At 41.3% G+C, this 19,598-nt stretch overlaps 1 protein-coding gene across 1 annotated transcript in view; it reads left to right on the top strand.

The window, feature by feature from the left end:
* Positions 1-17,293, top strand: part of LOC109929695 (UPF2 regulator of nonsense mediated mRNA decay) — a 58,582-nt gene extending 41,289 nt beyond the window's left edge. The window contains exons 12-15 of the mRNA XM_048610010.1: positions 150-353; positions 1,801-2,076; positions 8,832-9,055; positions 17,221-17,293. Of these exons, the coding sequence (XP_048465967.1) occupies positions 150-353; positions 1,801-2,076; positions 8,832-9,055; positions 17,221-17,293 (777 nt within the window). The remainder of the gene's footprint in view (positions 1-149; positions 354-1,800; positions 2,077-8,831; positions 9,056-17,220) is intronic.
* The last annotated feature ends 2,305 nt before the right edge of the window (positions 17,294-19,598 follow it).

The raw sequence follows: 19,598 nt of genomic DNA, 5'->3' as shown, positions 1-19,598 counted from the left end.
CTACTAAATGAGGATAAAGCAATCTTACATCTACAAATAATGACTCTACTTTGCATATTCTATTTCTATTCCACATTTCAATCCTAATCTGACTATTGATATGCAATGTACATTTTTTTTAAAACACTAACGCAACTTTCATATTGCAGGTGTTGAGACAGATGCGGAAATTGGCATGGCATGATCCAGAGGTGAAGGAATATGTTATTAACTGCATGATCAACATCTGGAACGTCAAATATAACAGTATTCACTGTGTCGCTAACCTATTGGCGGGTTTAGTGCCATACCAAGAAGATGTGGGAATACATGTTGTGGATGGAGTGCTGGAAGACATCCGTCTGGGAATGGAGGTGATACCATTTTAGCAGAAACATTAAACAATATGAAAAGATATGAAACGTAGCCCACCTGCAAAATTGATGCTTACAAAAACTAGCTACGTTTTGTACGAAGCATAATGGTCATCATAATTAAATATGACTGTTTATAATGACATAAGGGGAACTTTGCAAATAGGTCATATCCTTTTGATCTTTCTCTCCATAATGTGCTGATTAATGCTGGGACATGGTCTCGCAAATGCTAGAATCTCTCTGACAACTTCAAGCTGCATTTGATCATAGGAAGCAACCAGAGCTGATGTAAACTGTGTACTCTCCGTCGTCATACTCCACCACCACCTCAACACCCCCACCCACCCTACATATCTCAGCATAAAGGCCAATGTCCTAGTTGCTGTCCTAAGTACTCATTTAGTTGCATGCTAACTTTGAGACTCATTTGCAAGGACCCCCAGGTCCTCTGTGGTCCCTTAAGTCCATTTTCATCTTCTATCCTTCCTACCAAAGTTGATAACCTCATATTTTTCCATTTGTCAACTCCATTTGTCAATTTTTTTGCCCAGTTATTTAATCATAGAATCTCTGCAACGTGGAAGCAGGCCATTTGGCCCATTGAGTCCACACCGACTCTTTGAAGAGCATCCCCTCTCAATCCCTGTAAGCCTTCATTTCCCAAAGATAATGCACTTACCCTGCACGTACGTGCCTGGGCAATTTACCATGGCCAATCCACCTAACCTGCGCATCTCTGGACTGTAGGAGGAAACCAGAAAATATTCACGCAGACATGGGGAGAATGTGTGGTTTTGCACACTGACAGTCACTCAAGGGTGGAATTGAACCCTGGTCTCGGGCACTGTGAGGCAACAATGTTAACCACTGAGCCGCCGTGCCTCCCAGTTTGGTATTTTACACATCACTGCTGACACTGTTCTGTCAAGTTGCTCTTCCACTCTTTGGTGTATCATTAGCAAATGTGCTTGCAATGCGCTCAGTCCTTACACCCAAGCCGCTAATACAGATTATAAATATTTGAGGCTCCAACGTTGATCCCTCATTCATCCGAGTAGTTACAGTTTATCAACTGGAAAATGGCCCTTTTGGTCCTGACTTCCCTTTTAGTTAGCCAGTCCTCTATCTGTGCTCATATGATTCCCCTAACATCATGAGCTCTTATTTTGTGCAGTGTCGTTTCTAATCTGGCACTTTATCAAATGCCTTTTAACAATCCAATTGCAGTACCTCTGTTGGTCTGTCTTTATCCATTCTGCTTGTTATGTCCTCAAAGAACTTTTTTTTAAAAAGCATTTCCAAATTAAACAGCCAGTGGTGCTGATTAAATTGAAGTTAAAACTGACCAAAGTTCACGTACCTCCAGCTCTGTCATTCACTCTGTTTCTACCCATGGATTTCACAGATGTCTTCTTGTAATGACCGGCTGCCTTTTGCTTTTCAGGTCAATCAACCCAAATTCAACCAGAGGCGTATTAGCAGTGTTAAGTTCCTTGGGGAATTGTACAATTACAGGATGGTGGAGTCTGCAGTCATCTTCCGAATTTTGTATTCCTTTATTACATTTGGTATAAGTGCTGATGGCAGTGCAACACCTCTGGATCCACCAGAGCATTTGTTCCGTATTCGTCTGGTTTGCACTCTGCTAGACACTTGTGGACAATACTTTGACAGAGGCTCCAGCAAACGGAAGTTGGACTGTTTTCTTGTATATTTTCAGGTAATTGTCAATTATTTTAAAGCTGTCTTTTCACAACCTTTGCTTTAAATTAGCAGTAGAGTGTGTGTTTATAATTTCTTGATCAAACCTTAATAGAAACAGCAGACATATTCTTCCCCACCAACCCCCTTAACCTCTGAAAAAACTGCAGCAGGATGACCAATTAGATAAAGACTTCCCCTGTAATTGAACGAAATTGAATCTACGTGGAGTTGCTCCTCCAATCACCGGGTTCTGTCTGTCTCATCCTCTTTGCTCCAACTTCTCCAGTCACCAGTCACCAGCCACCCGTCTCTCACAGTTGCAACTGCTCACATAACAGCACCTGTGATTGAAGAAACAGCAAGGGCAGGAAGGAATCTGTTATTGGACAAGCTTGGTAGAGTTGCTCCCTGGCTAGCCTGGAGTCGCATGCAAAAATTTTCAGGAAGCTTAAATGACAGGTTGTTCAGGGTGGTGACTACATAATGGGGCTGGGTTTACAAGTCAACTGGACAGAACAGGACTAGGGAGCAGGGGCCCTCAGTGTCAGCTGGACAAGAGTTTGAGTTTAATTTATTATTGTCACAGTGAAAAGTGTTGTTTTGCATGCTATACAAGTAGAAGATACCATACAAAGTCCATGAGGTAGCGGAACAGAGTGCAGGATACGGTGCTTCAGCCAAAGAGAAGGTGCGGAGAGAGAGATCAACATTAACATTTGAGAGTACCGTTCAAAAGTCTGATAACGGCATGGCAAAAGCTGTTCTTGAATGTGTTCGTGTGTGTGTTCAGACTGCTTGACTCCTGCTTGATGGAAGGGAGTATAACTGGCGTGGGAGGGGTCTTTGATTATGTTGGTTGCTTTCCTGAGACAGCGGGAAGTATAGAGTCAGTGATTGGAGGGCTGGTTTGCGTGATGGACTGCGCTGTGTTCATGACTCTCTGCAGTTTCTTGTGGTCTTGGAGAGCACAGTTGCCTTACCATGCTGTGATTCATCCAGATAGATGCTTTCTATGGTGCATCTATAAAAATTGGTAAGAGTCGTTGTGGACATGCCGAATTTCTTCAGCCTCCTGAGGATGTAGAGACGTTGTGCTTTCTTGACCGTAACGTTGATGTGGGTGGACCAGGACAGATTGTTGGTGATTATCACTCCCAGGAATTTGATGCTCTTGACCACCTCCACCTCAGCACCATTGATACAGATAGGGGCGTGCCCTCCACTCTGCTTCCTGAAGTCGATGACCAGCTCCTTCGCTTTGCTGACGTCAGTGTTGGAAGTGTTGGTCGAGGTCACGGAGCACATGAAAGTCTGCTTGAGAGCCTAAAAATAACACAGAATAGAAGTTACTAATTCTGTGTTCAGTCCTGCACCTCCTGTTTGATGTGACCTCCTTTTAAAAGACTATTTTAATGTTTTTAATGTTATTCATTATCTAACCTCTGGGATCAAATAATTACATTTGAACTGCTGTACTGAAATTTGTGGTGTAGAGATGAGTATTTTGTCGATTGTTTGATTTTAAAATAGCTACTGTGAAGCCCAGTCTTGGGAAAGGACAGGGCCCATGTGTTGATAGGGCAGATGGAGCGATTATGGCCTGAGTTGCGGGGTGGGACAGGGTCCAAGTGTGGGCCAGGTAATGGAAGAGGGACTGATTTGAAATTGGATGTTACGTTACTCTTGATGAAGGATCCACTAAGTTTTCACAAAACAGCAGAAACCTTGGGTGTGCCTTTTGGTTTTCATTCACATTATGAAGAACTATGCCTCGTGTGTTTTAAAGAATGACGTGCTTATATTTAACTTAGGTGGAAAAGAATTCAAAATCCCTCCACTAGATGCCTGTAGGGCATTAGGTAAGGCTATTGATGGTGACATTGTGAGATTACAACATACTGCTGTTTCAAAGGGTGCTGAAACAAACACTGCAAAGGAACATTTTTTTTCCGGGGGGGATGTAGGTATCACTGGCAAAGCCAGCATTTATTGCCAATCCCTAATTTCTCTCATTGCTGTGGGGTCTGGGTCACATGTAGGCCAGACCAGGTAAGGACTACACTGGTCCTTCCCTCCAAGGTATTGCTGAACCAGTCAGACTTTTTAAAATAATAGGCCGTGGCTGCATAGTTGTCATTAGGGCAGATTTTTATTGAATTCCAATTTTACCATCTGTTATGAGGGTATTCAAATTAATGTCCTCAGAACATTAGTCTAGGGTTCTGGACTACTAGTCCAGTGACATTACCCTACCTCACCAAATCCCATTATTGTACCAGCAGAAGAACTAGCTGAACAAACCCTGAATAGAATCAAGCAGTTCAAGAAAAATATTGCTAATCACAAGCAACGAGAAATTAGAATAGAATAGCAATGTATTGTCACGTGTGTTTGCAAAAAATAATACTGTGAAAAATTTTAAGTCACCATACCATGGCTACTAAATTAACGACAAAAGGAAAAGAAAAGTTCATCACAGCTCAATTAATGACTCCTGGGTTTGGAGTACGTTGGAAAACCAGGCCGAGACCGTCCCACTGGGGCTAGATCTCCACACTAAGCCGTTGGAAAACCTGGAAGCTGCCTCTGAAGCAAGGATGAAACCTCCACGCCAAGACGAGACCACCCCGCGAGGGCTAGACCTTCACACTGGGATGCTGGAATACCTGGACACCATCAAAGAAGACCACCTTGTTCAGGACAAGAATACCACTCTAGGCCGAGACTGCTCTGGGACAAGCTTGCTACACCGGGAGACCACCCCGCTAGGTGCCATTGTGGGCTATTGGAAGCCAGCTCATTGCCAGGCCTGGACTGGGAGATGACACCTTCCACCGAAGTAATTAAAAGGTAAGGTACCATATTCTTAAAAACAAAAAGCCTAGAAGGAAAGAAAAGTAAAGTCAATGGAGTAGAGATGCCCTGGGCTCGTAGGCTGAGGAGCTTGCATGTGGTGCTCCTTCTCTGCCACCATCTTGAGCTTCTGATTATTGGTGGTGTTTCTGTACAAGATCAACTGGCTGCCTTAGAACAAGGATTGGATATTTTCTATGTTGAGAAAAGAAGGCAGATTTGTACTGTGTTTATGATTTGATTTTGGAAATAGAGTGTAGAAAATGTATTTACCAAAATTAACTAGAATGGCATACTGTCTTATTTATAGATTACAAGTTAACATCTTCAATAATATGTATGTGTACAATCTTTGGAATTTGTTCTATCTTACCTATCTAAAGAACAAAACCCTAGAAAAATTCAATATGAATACAAAAGATATTGTTACTGTGTGACTGCATCATCTAATAAAGGGGTTAATTAGAATGAAAGGTAGCCCTCAAAAATATCTTGGCTTGTAAAACCCCTTGGGAGGAGAGCAGTGTTTTGATCCCTGATCTGAATAATAATAATTCTGGATTTAGTAACGCTGACACTTAATTGAGGTCAGTGGATTATGTTGATTTGCAGCAGGGGTAGTGCCATAATAGCTTGAAGCTTTTTACAATAATAGCAACTGACTTGTATACAATTTTCTCCACTATCAGCAAAACCATGAGAGATTTGACGTTGTATTTTGAATACCTCAGCAGTGCATTTGGGGACAAGGATACAAAAAAATTCAAGCATCTAGTTAGCCCAAAACCTCCAATTGTGCAAGAATTTTGTTTGAATAGCATGTCTTCCTAGCTGTTACCCATTAAGTCTCTGGTTGTAATTTAGCAATCAAAAGGAAAGTATGTCTACTTTATGTCCTTCCACACTGTGTTGAGAATGCAAACATAAAGTTCTTGCACAACAGGAGATAATTTTTCAAAAGTGAAATATTGCAGATGCTGGAACTCTGAAATAAAACGAAATATTGGAAAGCAGCATCTACAGGGAGCAGGGAGCAGAGTTCACATCAGGTCAATGATCCTTCATCAAAACTGAAGAAAGACAGAAATTCATGTTTCTAAGCCAATGGTAAGAAGCAGGAAGAGCAAAAGGACGGTTCTGTGATAGGGTGGAGAGCAGGAGAGATTAAATGACAAAAGATTTCATGATAAAGCGACAGGGAATGGCTAAAATAAAGAAACTAGGTTGTGGCTGATCTGACATACAAGTTCATACTAACCATCTGATTCTGGCTTGAAGGATAAAGAAGGAAACAAAGCTGAAATATAAGCAAAAAAAAAAGCACAGAGTAGAATGGAGGTAAAAATTATGATCTTAGAGTTTACAACATGGAAAGAAGTTCTTCAGCCCAACATGTTTGATGGCTGACACACTGCCTACCGAATCGTATTTTCCAGCACTTGTCCCATGGCCTACTATTCTCTGGCATTTCAAGTGTTCATCTAAATACTGTTTAAATATTGACAGTTCCTGGCTTTGCCACCTATTCAGGTAGTGAGTTCCAGATATCCCCACTGTCTGGGTGAATTTTTCCCCCTTAACCTCCAGTCCCTTGCCTTAAATCTGAGCACTCTGGTTATTGAGCCCCTGCTAAAGGGAAAGTTTCTTCCTGTCCACCCAACTCTGCTCCTCATAATTTTGTACACCTCAGTCGGGTACCCCCTCAATCCTCACAGCTGTAAAGAAAACAACCCCAGTCTACATAGTCTTTCTTCATACCTGAAATGTTCCAACCCAGTCAACATCCTGGTGAAATGCAGAAACTCATGTTTGTACTCCTCATTGTGGAGTCTACTATCTCTATTGGTCTTCCTATCTTTCTCTTCCCACCTTGTGCAGTTGGGCTGTGGATACACTTTCCAGAAGAACCATCACTGGCATCATTTTCCAACACAGAAAAACACAGATCCACTTTGGGGTTTTCCTGAAAAAACTGCCTGCCTCCCTCCCTTCTGACTGGTGATCACCCGTTCCAGCTCTGACTACACTTCATCAAGTTGAAGGTTTAGCATGTTAAAGAACATACTATCCACATAACTCAACCTCAGGAATGCAATGCTTCCCTCTCCAAGGTAATCAGACCGGTGGCACTTCCAGTCATCCACGCTTCCAGCAGCCCTTTAAGACTTTGCACAAAGTGCAAGCCATGCAATACACGTCTAAAATTATTCAATTCAGCACTGAGTCCAGAACGCCATGAAGTGTCGAGACAAAAGATGTGGTTGTGTTGGCTTAATTGTAATTAAGAGCCACAGATAGGCTGAATGGGAGCAAGGTGGAGAATTAACGTGAGAAACAATAAAATGTAATAATGACTAGGATAATTTTAGTTCTTTTTGTCTCCAATTTCTAATTGTCTTTTTATTTTCATTTTCTTGTGAAAAAGATTTGATCTCCATTTAACAGGAAACATCCAGTCAAATGATTAAAAGAAACTCTTAAAATGTTTTAAAAACTGCATATTTTCAACTTAACCAAAAAACTGCTACTCAGGTCAAACTGCCAAGTCAGTTTAAAACAAAATAGAGATCTGGTTTCTTACTAATGCCTTATTTGTTTCATTAAAAACAATGCCATTAAAAATAAATGGGATTTGACAAGTTAACGGTAATTGTATTGTGTATCTTAACATTGAAGAGCATGAATAGGAACTGACAGGTGTACGTTTAATGGTGTCTGTTTTGGTGTATTCTTAAAGATGGCAGAGAACTGTGCCTTGCCAAAGAGAGACTGTACATCTTTGCATGTTTCCACCTGATCATAAGTCTGAAACAATTCAAAGTGTCTGAAATGCAATATAATTTTCAGTTTCAATTGCATAACAAGATTCTACATACAGCAATGAGATAATGATTTGTAGATTCTGCCTTTGTTTTTTATAGATGGAAAGAATTACTCATGGAGAACACTCTGTTCTTCAAATGATGCCATATTACCTTGATATTTTACTCTCCCTTATCAGTTTCTTCATCCTCTTGCTATATTCTTAAAAATCTCCTAATCATGAGAATTTACTGCTTTTTTTTTTTTGCAACTTCATAAGACTTTTATTTTAATCTCATACAATCCTAAGCTTCCTTTGTTGGCTCAGGTTGGCTGACTCTTTTTGAGTTTTTGATTCTATGGCCCGTAAACTGTGTAATCGTTTGAAACGGGGACGTGATGGCCTCATGGCTGGACTGTCAATCCAGAGACCCAGATAATGTTCAGGGGACCTGGGTTCGAATTCCGCCATGGTAGATGGTGGCATTTGAATTCAATAAAAATATCTGGATTTAAGGATCTAATGCTGACCATGAATCCATTATTGATTTGTTGGAAAAACCCATCTGGTTCACTGATGTCCTTTAGGGAAGGAAACTGCCATCCTTACCTGGTCTGGCCTACATGTGACTCTAGACTCACAGCAATGTGGTTGACTCTGAACTGCCCTCTGGGCAATTACGGATGGGCAAAATAAATGCTGCCTAGCCAGCGATGCCCTCATCCTGCTAATGAATAAAGCAAAAAAAGACTATCCATTGCCTTTTAACGTATTTCCCAGTCCACCTCAGTCAATTTGTGTCTCATACCTTTATAATTTACCTTAGGTTCAAATTTTAACACCCGTGCTTCAGAATGAAGTATCTCACTTTCAAACAGTATGAAATACCTAAAGGTCCTTTTACAACAAGATTATTAGTTAGTCCTTTTTGGTTCCATAATTCTAAATCTAAAATAGCATGTCCTCTAGTGGTTGTAACCTGTGAGATTCAGTTGTTTATTTCATCTGTTGTTAGTTTCTTTTTGAATTAATTAAAACTTTTTTTTTTGAAATTATGATTGCATGGATTCTGTACATACTAACAAACTAGATTCTTATACTTATGCCACCTGCAGCGTTACATCTGGTGGAAGAAGAGTTTAGATGTGTGGACGAAAGATCACCCGTTCCCTATTGATGTTGACTACATGATTAGTGACATACTTGAGCTGCTTCGACCAAAGATGAAATTCTGTGGCTCCCTTGAAGAGGCCATAAAGCAAGTTCAGGAACTCGAGCGTGAGTTCTTGATTAAACTAGGTAAGGAACGGTTCTACTTGTATCATTCTGAAGAAGAGTCGTACAGAACTCAATGTTAATTCTGGTTCTCTCTCCACTAAAGCTGTCACTCTGCTGAGTTTCTCCAGCATTTTTGTTTTAATTTCTACATAAATTATGACATTGCATGTATGTTTACTTTTTCACTTCTTCAATCATTTACTCTCTTACTATGTGATGTATTGACTGCCAGTCAAAGTTATAAACACAAAATGAAGAAGCAAATTAATAATTTTGGTTTCTTGCATAATCTTTACATAGTAATGGAGTAAAACCTGTACCGTTAGAAAAGAAATCCCCGAGGACACTGTCCCTTTGAAGCATTTGTCAAGCGACCCAGTCCCCTTTGTCTGCAGCAGCTATCAGAAAGTGCATGAAAGTAAAGCAGGTGCTAATGAGTGAGCTGGAACAGAATCTTTTCTCCCATTAGCCCTGCCACTGCCTGTGGATGTACCTTCTGTAATGACCTCCTGAAAATTTGGGGTTGTTCTCCTTTGAGTAGAGAAAGCTTAATAAGAGATGTTTAAAATAATGAAACATTTATGTAAAGCAAATAGAGATAAACTGTTTCCAGTGGCTGAAGAGTGGATGAAAGAGGGATTTGCTAAAGAATCAGAAGAGACTCGTGGAAAAGCTTTATGACACAACAAGTGATTAAGATTTGAAATGCAGTGATACAGATTTAATCGTGGCCCTCAAAAAGAAGTTACCTAAAAGGGTCACTGGACTTGAAACCTTAATGCAGTTTTCTCTCCACAGTGCTAGACGTGCTGAGTTTCGCAGTGATTTTCGTTTTTGATTCCGATCTCCAGCATCAGCAGCTCTCTCTTTTATTATAGAGGCGTGGGATTAAATGGATTTCTATTTGAAATTACTAACGCTGACTTGATGGGCCTTCATTGTGGTACAATTCCATGATTATTCCATTTCTGTTACCTATAGTTCCGTCACACCACTTTCTGCTTGCTAATCTGGAGCAAAAATGCATTTTAAAACTATTTCGGTACCCTTTGATTTTCTTCACGTAATCTTTTATATTATTTCTAGACCTAACTGTTCCAATGCACTTTTGGCTGCTTTTCCAACCTCCAAAAATGTAAGGTCATTCAAAACTTCGTTACGCCAGTGTTTCTGCTCACTTCAAGCACTGTTCAACCATCATTACTTTGCTCACTGACCTATATTGGTTCCACATCAGCAATAATTCAGTTATAAAGCTGAGTTACATTTATGCTTTTGTCTGAACTTGTCTAGATATCAGGTTGAGGTTTATTTCTAGCTGATAAAACCACCACTGAATATTCTGGCAAGGGTGGATATGTATTGATATTTAGCAAGAGAAATTTTGTGCAACAGTGAATGAATTTCTCCCACTTGGAAGTTTAGCAAACTTAAATGATGCCAAATGAACTGGCAGTACAGTTTTTGTACATCATTGTTAATTTTGACACTTTGTAAATGCTGAGAGTTTAGTTTTGAAAGGGCTCTTGTTCTTTGTTTCATGGGCTTAGCGAGGGTGGGGATGGAATGTCTCAAAGGTCTTCTGTTAACAAAAAATTGGGAAGCCTTTCACTATCCAGTACTGCATCCGAGATTATGGTACAGCAAGAAGTGAGCTACATTTTTAAAATTTTTGTCACAGATTATATTTTAGTAATTTATGTTACCGATGACAATTCGCTCAGTGTTCATTTGACTTATTTTTGTCTGTTCGCTTTGGAATGAGCTCCTTTTATTATTAATTTTATATAAAGAGACAATTCTTTCTTTTTAAAGAAGAAATTTGGGGAACTGATTTATTGCTACTTTTCACGTCAGTGACAATCTACTAAGAAAAGCCTTGCATTCCAGGCACTTTTAGGCAAAAGAAAATTATTTTGGGAAACAGGCATGTATTAAACTACATGACCATGTTTTGGGAAAATCTTTTTCACTGAAACAGTTCTTCCTTTCCACCTTGCCCTTCCTCTTCATACTAGAATGCCTAAGTAAAATTACACCAGAAATGTTAGAAATTTCAAAATTATTCGTGGTTGAAATACCACAATTAGCAAAACTTGTGTTTCTGAACCTCAAGATTAAATTTTCTCTTAGAATCATTCTTCTTTAGTGGTGCATTTTATCCTGGGTGATACAGCATTCTGTTTTGGGTAATAGATTTGTCTAATTTTGGAGTAGATTTGTAGCTCGGGTTGTGGGTGTTGAGGTTGGTTGTCTCGCTGATGCAGGTTTGTTGTTTCGCAGACATTTTGTTACCATGCTGGGTAACATCCTCACTGCAGCCTCCGATGAAGCGTCGGTGTGTTTTCCTGCCTGGTTTTTAAACTCTGAAGTCCGTTGAGCTGGATTGCCTCACTTCTGGTTTTCCTTTGTAGTGGAGTGTATATGGAGTTGAGTTCTATGTGTTTATTAATGGCTTTCTTCGTGGAGTGCCAGGCTTCTAGGAATTCCTGTGCCTGTCTCATTATTTGCCAAATATCAAGTTTGTTAATCCAATGTGCTCATGCTTTTCAGCTTGCTTTTGAGTAAACTTTTAAAGTTTTAAATATGATAATACATTAATTCCGAATGCCACTGGTTTGGGGAACTCAATTATTGTTCTTTTGTCAGGTTGGGCATAATGACAGCAGCAGGCATATGTGAATAGTCTAATTATGATTCATGTTTTTGAGGGCATTCATAGGATTAATGATGGCCTAAAATAATTTGGCACAGATAACTGTACATCCATGTCAACTTTAGATTCCTTGGCATTTATTCATGATTGTTATGTTCTGTCTTTGAATTTGGAGTTTAGTGAATGTAACTTCTGGAGCATTCCTGAAAAAAAAAATCATTGATTTACGTTTGGAGACGTTGTTGTTACTTTATTTAATTCATAAATTAATGAGGTTGTTGACTTGCTCGCCGAGCTGGCATGTTTTTGTTCAGTCATTTAGCCACCATGAGTACTCACCATAACGGACCGGACAGTATAAATTCCAAGCAGAGTAGAACAACATTGCTTCATCGGAGACCTCACTGATCATGTCGCCTAGCATGGTGACGAAACATCTGAACAAAAACAAGCCAGCTCGGCAAGCAAGTCAACAACCTCATCCACAACCTGAGCTACAGATCTTTGCCAAAACTTTGTAAATTAATCTCAATTGACAGCTTTTATGAACACTTGAATTAAGAGCAGAAGGCTCATTTTTACTAGAAGCGAACATCTCCAAAAATCTTATTCATTGCTATTCCATGATTATGATATTGATGCAACAATCTGTTTTTCTCATGTAATGAAGCCTAATATTACTACAGGATTATCAAATTGTAGTCGCACTGCTGTTCCAATCTTGTATCTTGATTTTGGGGCTTGTGATGGCTGCAGAAGAGGATCCGAGTTAACTAGCTATTCTTTCTGCAGTCATGTGAACTACCCATATATGTTAAAGTTAGAGTATATAACATACTGTAGGATATGAAATGGGAATATCAAGAGATTCAAAAGGCTTGGCTAAATTGCTGCAACTTCACATGTTTGCTACCTGCCAAGATGTTATATTAAAAGGGTACAGTATTCAGTTTTAATTATGAAAACTTAAATATGGAATCAAATAGATTTTAGCACTTGATGAACCAACTTCATTGCCTGCATAAACTGTAAAGTATGGGTGTAGGTTCTGTCCTGACTAATGGGTATGTTTCATTTCAGACTATGTCTGAAGCAATAAAAACTAACACTAGGTCCGTGAATGAATCAACAGTTTGCAGCTTTATCGTCTTAATGATGAAAAGCAGACCTTTTCTGTAGTGAAGTGGTACAAGATGCAAGCCAAAATCTCAATCCCCCTGCATGCACGTATACGTGAAAAATGTGGATCCCTGTAGTCATTCTGGTTATCTACCTGAATCTCCAATTGTTTATAGTGACCAATATTGCCAAGCTGACTGGGAGCCTTGTCACCGATTGAAGAACTGGTGAGGAATTCCCATCCACTCCATGGGGGAGGCCTGACTGAAATAAATGCCCTTCAGGACTTAATGGATGCTGTCAGGCCTACCATACAATTGAGGTTGTCAGTGGTGGAAGTTCTGCCATCAGAGCTGCTGGTCAAACAGATGCTGGCAGTGCCTCCTCCTGCCTACCTGTGGGATTGGGAGCTGCTGGTGGTACTGTAGCCATCCAAGGCCTCTGATTGCAAAGCGACCCCAGGTCGCAAGTGAGTGAGGGCAGGATGGGGTTCATTGGGTTGGGTCCTCAGGAGAGGGTCAGGGAATGGGAGGCAAGGACAGAAGATGGCTTTCAGTTGTCAACCCCTGGCACTCCACTACCACCTCAGTCTCCGCCCAATATTGATTCTTCTGTTCTGAGGAAGGGTCACAACCGGAAGTGTTAACTCTGATTTCTCTCCACAGATGCTGTCAGTCCTGCAGAGCTTTTCCAGCAGTTCCCGTTTTTGTTTCTGATTCTTATGTGTGGGGCCCGCTTCTCTGACAGAGATGGGTTTTTTTTGGATAGCCTTCTGAGAATGCAGGACACCTGTGCAGCTGCAATTTAACCCCAGAGCTGCCACTAAATTGCACTGGTCTGAGTTAACTGTTGGCCTATTAATAATGTTGATTCCCATCCCACTGATAGGAGGGAAGCCCACACCCATCCCATCTGTCCTCTGATTTTAGTCAGGCGATGATTTCTTGCAGACATGAGACTGGCGCAGGGAGTACCCATGATTAAGATGCAGGGACAGGAAGGGATATCTGAACAGTACTGGAAATGGTAGAATATAATAGAGGTGTTCGAGAAGACAAAAATGATTTGGGTTTTGTTTGCTGTTGATAGCAATGAGGAATTTTACTGCTTGGGAACTAAAAATTCTGCCATTTAAGTAACCAGTGGCATGAAGCATGCCCCAGTCAGGTATGGTATTGCTTGAGTCATATCAAACTCTCTCTACTTTCCCCCAATTTTTAAAAAAAAAAAAAAAATTCATGGGAAATAGACGTCGCTGGCTTGATCCGCATCTATTTGCCCAGAGGACAGTTAGGAGTCAGCGACATCACTTGATCTGGAGTCAAAAGTAGGCCAGACTTGGTAAGGGAAACCATTTCCTTCCCTAAAGGACATCAATGAACCAGATGTGTTTTCCCAACCATCAACAGTGGTTTCATGGTCATCGTTAGATGCTTAATTACAGATTTTTATTGAATTCAAAGTTAACCATCTGCCATGGCGTGATTCAAATCTAGGTCCACAGAACATTACCTGGGTCTTTAGATTAAGTCTAGTCAAATAATACTAGGCTCATTCCCAATTTTGAAATAGCACTGCCTACTGAAATGTGTCTTTTTTTTTAATTTGCGAGAGCCACCAATCTGCATTCTGTCCAGTTAGAGGAAGTTATTTTGCTCTCAGTCCACGCTGCTAGGAATTCATAGCTTATAGTATAAAAGAGGTCTGTACAGCCTATCCCACCTGTAACAGCTCTCTGAAACGTCTAGTGTACTCCCTCAGTCGCTGAGCGTCAACACCCTGTCTACTTGAGGTCTGAGTTGGGCATGAACTTTGACTTAACATGCTGCTGCTGAGCAAAGACTGGAGTGATTGCCTTATTTTTCAACCTGTTGTTATTGTGTACTTGAAAACTACATAAGGGAGTTTTGAAAAGAGGGTTAGTAAAATATGATAATTTATTGGGTCACAAGGAATGAAGTTTACATACTTGACATTTTTTGTGTTGGAAGTCCTCTTTTAACCTTCAACTGATCACATTATTGTTCAGTCTTGCATTGTCTTAACTAATCACCCTTGTGATATTGCATTATAATGAGTTATTACATATGTAGTTAATGATTTAATGGTTGTATCCATTTTACCTCTTAACAGAACATGCCAACTTAATTTAGCTGACATGTTTTCTAAATATGCATTTTCAATCAGGCTGCATATCTTTATTTTGAAATAAATAATGAACTGCAGTCCTTAGATTCCTTTGAAACCTGATCTTCAAATAAAAATTAAGGAGTGTTTCATTCCCAACTTCATTTTTATTTAAGACTGAGACACACATGGCCTAATTTGAGAACTTCAGACTTGGCCATGTGAACTGCTAATCATGCTCCCTTTTAAAAGGAGAAGATTGTCTTGGATTTTTTTCTCCCTCATCAAAAGCGTTATTGTCGCAGGAACATTATTGATTTTGTTTTTTTGAGCAAGCCCGTTGGTGGATTTCATTTTTGTTCTTGTTGTCAGGATTGCATCTCTGTCCTGAGTACATTGCAGAAATGTGGTGATCCTTTTAGCAGAAGCATAAGTTGAATTGTATTCAAATAGGATGTGCAATGAAAACAAAGGAAGATAGTTAATGAATAAGGCTTAACTCAGTGAGAGATAGCAAGAACTGCAGATGCTGGAGTCAGAGATAAGTGTGGAGCTGGAGGAGCACAGCAGGCCAGGCAGCATCCGAGGAACAGGAAAGTTTTGGGTTGGGACCCTTCAGAAAAGGGGTGGGGGGAAGCAAGCTCAGAAATAAACAGAGGAGGGATGGGGCGGGGGAAGGTAGGTGGGATGGTGATAGGTGAGTGCAGGTAGGGAGTGGTGGGGATTGGTCAGTGAGGTGGGAGAAGCGGATAGGTGGGAGAGAAATGGACAGGTTGTGTCAGGACAAGGAGGCAGGAATGAGCGAGAGGGTTGGACATGGGACGAGGCTGGGGGTAGGGAGATTTTAAAACTGGTGAAATCCACGTTTAGGTCGTTGGATGCTGGCTCTCGAGGTGGAATATAGGTGCTGCTTCTCCAGTTTGCGGGTGGCATCATTGTGATACTGGAGGAGGCTCAGGATGGACATGTCACCCAGGGAATAGGAAGTGGAGTTAAAATGGTTTGCAACTGGAAGGTGTTGTCGTTTGTCGCGAACAGAGTGCAAATGCTGTACAAAGCGGTCTCCGAGTCTTCGCTTGGTCTCGTCGATTGTAGAGGAGGCCACATATCAGATCCTCCTATTTCAAGGGCCGTAACCCCCTCCCACCCCACCCCTGCCGGTGTTTGAAAATGCCCTCAATAACATTTCTTGTGTTTCCCGCACCTCTGTCATCGCTTCCCCTTCCCCCGCCTCCAACAAAAATAAAGACAGAATCCCCCTTGTCCTCGCACATCACCCCACCAACCTCCGCATCCAACGTGTCATTCTCCGTCACTTCCATCACCTACAATCCGATCCCACAACCAGAGATATATTTCCCTCCCCACCCCTATCTGCCTTCCGTAGGGATCGCTCTCTCCGCCACTCCCTTGTCCACTCCACACTCCCCACTAACCCCACCACCCCCGGCACCTTTCCCTGCAACTGCAGATAGAGCTACACCTGCCCCTACACCTCCCCCCTCACCTCCATTCAAGGCAGAAAACAAACCTTCCACATTAGACAGGGGTTCACGTGCAGATCCGTCAACTTGGTCTACTGCATCTTCTTCTCCTGATGTGGCCTCCTCTACTTCGGTGAGACCAAGTGGAGACGGTGAGACCAAGTGGAGACTCTGAGACCATTTTATAGAGCATCTGCACTCTGTTCACAACAAATGACAACACCTTCCAGTTGCCAACCATTTTAACTCCACCTCCCACTCTCTGGGTGACATGTCCATCCTGGACCACCTCCAGTGTCACAATGATGCCATCCGCAAACTGGAGGAGCAGCACCTCATATTCTGCCTTGTAAGCCTATAGTCCAATGGCCTAAACATGAATTTCACCAGTTTTAAAATCTCCCCACCCCGGCCTCATCCCACGTCCAACTCCCACCCCTCATCCCCACCTCCTTGACCTGACACAACCTGTCCATCTTCTCTCTCACCTATCTGCTCCTCCCACCTCACTTACCAATGCCCACCACTGCCTACCTGCACTCACCTATCACCGTCCCATCGACCTTCCCCAGCCCCACCCCCCCTCCCTCTCTTTTTTTTCCACCCCCCTTCCCCCCCCCCCCCCCCCCCACCCCACCCCAACCCCTCCCCATTTCTGAAGAAGGGTCCCGACCCGAAACGTCAACTTTCCTACTCCTTTGGTGCTGACTGGCCTGCTGTGTTCCTCCAGCTCCACACTGTTATCTTTTAATTCAGTGAGAACTCTGCTTTGCTTTGGCTTTTTGTCAGATTACTAGTGCTCATGCGTTTTCTTTTTGACTGTGTTTACTGTCAACACAGCTGCCAGGACCCCACACCCCGCTCAGAATATCTCAATTCCTATGCTGCCACTGCCAGTGATGCCTGCGTCTGAAAGTTTTCGTTGCATGTCAATCCAGATTTGCCAGCGAACCTCCCTTTCCATATCAGACTTGCAACTGTATTGGAAAGTTTAATAAATTCATTTTCATTTTTTTTAATCTCCCATTTATAAAGTGTGCAAAACTGCTGATCCAGTGGATCACTCAAAGAATCTATAGCACGCCACTCCCGAGAGGTAACAAACAATGTGGATACAAGTATTATGTCAGCAGCACGGACGTCTTGATCCAGTGCATTGGTAGGAGATGTAGGCTTCCATTTAATCTGCACAACAAATATTCTGTCCTTCCCTCTCTTGTCTTTATAAAATTCTCTCACCTTGTGCTAACAACATGATGCAGGACTTTAAATGGTTTGAAAGTTAACTGCTGCTGTTTGTATTGTGTGACCTTACTGATCTTCTCAACAATTCTTCCTTACTTATCTGAATTGAATTTGACATTTTGCCAGGCAGAGTAGGTGCTGCAGCGTGCTTGACATACTTTTTGCATTTAAATTGTGAAGAGTGCACCGCTGGAATGACTAAGGCATGTTAAGTGCAACATGTTCCAACACTAATAACAGTTATGATTGACAAAATGTGCACCAAACATAAATTTATGTCTTACTGTAACATAAATCAGAAATATCCAGTCCTTCAAGTTCTTTATTTAATCCATTAATTTAGTCCAAATGTGTAGCTAAGGCTCTGTAAGATGTCGAGGGGACTTGACAGAGGGGATACTTGTTCAGAAATATCCCTTTTAAAAGTCTTCCATGGGTTGGCCATGGGAAATGCAGGATTTTACGGATAGATTAAGGGCAGTGGGTCTGGGTGGGATGTTCTTTGGAGGATCAGTGTGGACTCAATGGTCAAATGGTCCGCTTCCACACTGTAGAGGTTCTATGAGTTCTTCTCTACTGATCTGTTCCCCTAGCCTTGTGTCTCAATTAACCTCTTCTAGCTCAGTTTAGTGCCCACATAACTGCCCTTACTTTATTTTAAAATACAAATCTTAGACCCACATTTCTCTCCCTTTCAAATTGGATGTAATATTCAAACATTTTGCGGTTGCTGCTACCTAGAAGTGCCTTTGCTCTGAGATTATTCATTAATCTTGTCTCATTACACAATACCATGTCTGCTGTCTGATTGGAGCAGCACTGTCTCAAAAACATTCTATGAATTCCTTGCTCGGGATACATTACTAGCCTTCTGGACTCATGCTCTTGGCTGGCAAGGGGAGATTTGGAGGTGGCCTAAGTGAAATTGAAAGAAGGGTAGGAACTGGAAACAAAATTTATTAACTTTTCCACTTGGCAGACAAAAAAAAAGTGGCACCCATACGGTCATTGGTGTCCTGGAAGAAGTGTTGTGAGAAGGGTCCAGAGTCGGACTAGAACAAGGAATGTTCCACTTTCTTCTCAAAATCACTCATGTAGACAGGATCTATGAAGTTACACATGGAATTCCCTTTGGAGGAAGTGAGACTAGTTAACAGATATCATTCAATGAGAGAGCAAGCTCAGCCTGGCGGAAGAGAGTGATGATAGATGTGGACTATTTCGACCTACATTCAGGGAAGAAGCAGTGTGTCCTCGGGCTATCCTGGTGGGAGGTAGAGGTGTAGAATGGTTGGATGCCACTGAGGAAGAGGTGGCTAGGGCCAGAAAACTGAGAATTATTGAAATGATGTAAGTTGTCAGGAGATTGATAAATGTGGGTGGGACTGAATCAGCCAGGATCTTATTGAATAGTGGAACATGCTCAATGGGTAGATGGCCTGCTCCTGTTTCTTAACTTTTTATCTGCACAAACCATTTTATCTTCCTGTATGATGTTTCATTTTCTCTGCAGTTCACATCTGTGCCCTATTAGTGCTGATGGTACTAGTGACCCTGGCAGTGATGAACATAAAGATATATACATATTTATCTGGGTTCAAGCTTTACATCAGTACATACATATGTCAAGTCGAACTGACATTTCTGTTCCTCAGAGTTCTCGGAGTTATCCTATGTAATACTGTTCCTTTTATTATTATAGCATCAGTACTGCATCTTTACTCTGTGTTAATTTAAGCTTGAATGTTAATATAATATGGTAAGACATCATCCATAGCTTTTGTTTACCTATGCTTTGTATGTGTGTGTAATGTAAATTTCATTTGCGGACCCAGATTTGGTAGTGATGAATTGCAGGTGGCATCTATTTCTCAAAAAGCTGTGCTGTAGAGAGTCCAGGGTGTTATTGTAATTTAGCATGTCATAGAAAAGGATAGAGAATTGCTAACTGAGTCAGTTTCCACTGAATTAGT

This window comes from Rhincodon typus, chromosome 22 (assembly GCF_021869965.1).
Source record: "Rhincodon typus isolate 14 chromosome 22, sRhiTyp1.1, whole genome shotgun sequence".
Taxonomy (NCBI): Eukaryota; Metazoa; Chordata; class Chondrichthyes; order Orectolobiformes; family Rhincodontidae; genus Rhincodon; species Rhincodon typus.
Note: the sequence above shows the minus strand (reverse complement) of the source record. Positions and strands in the feature narration are given on the sequence as shown.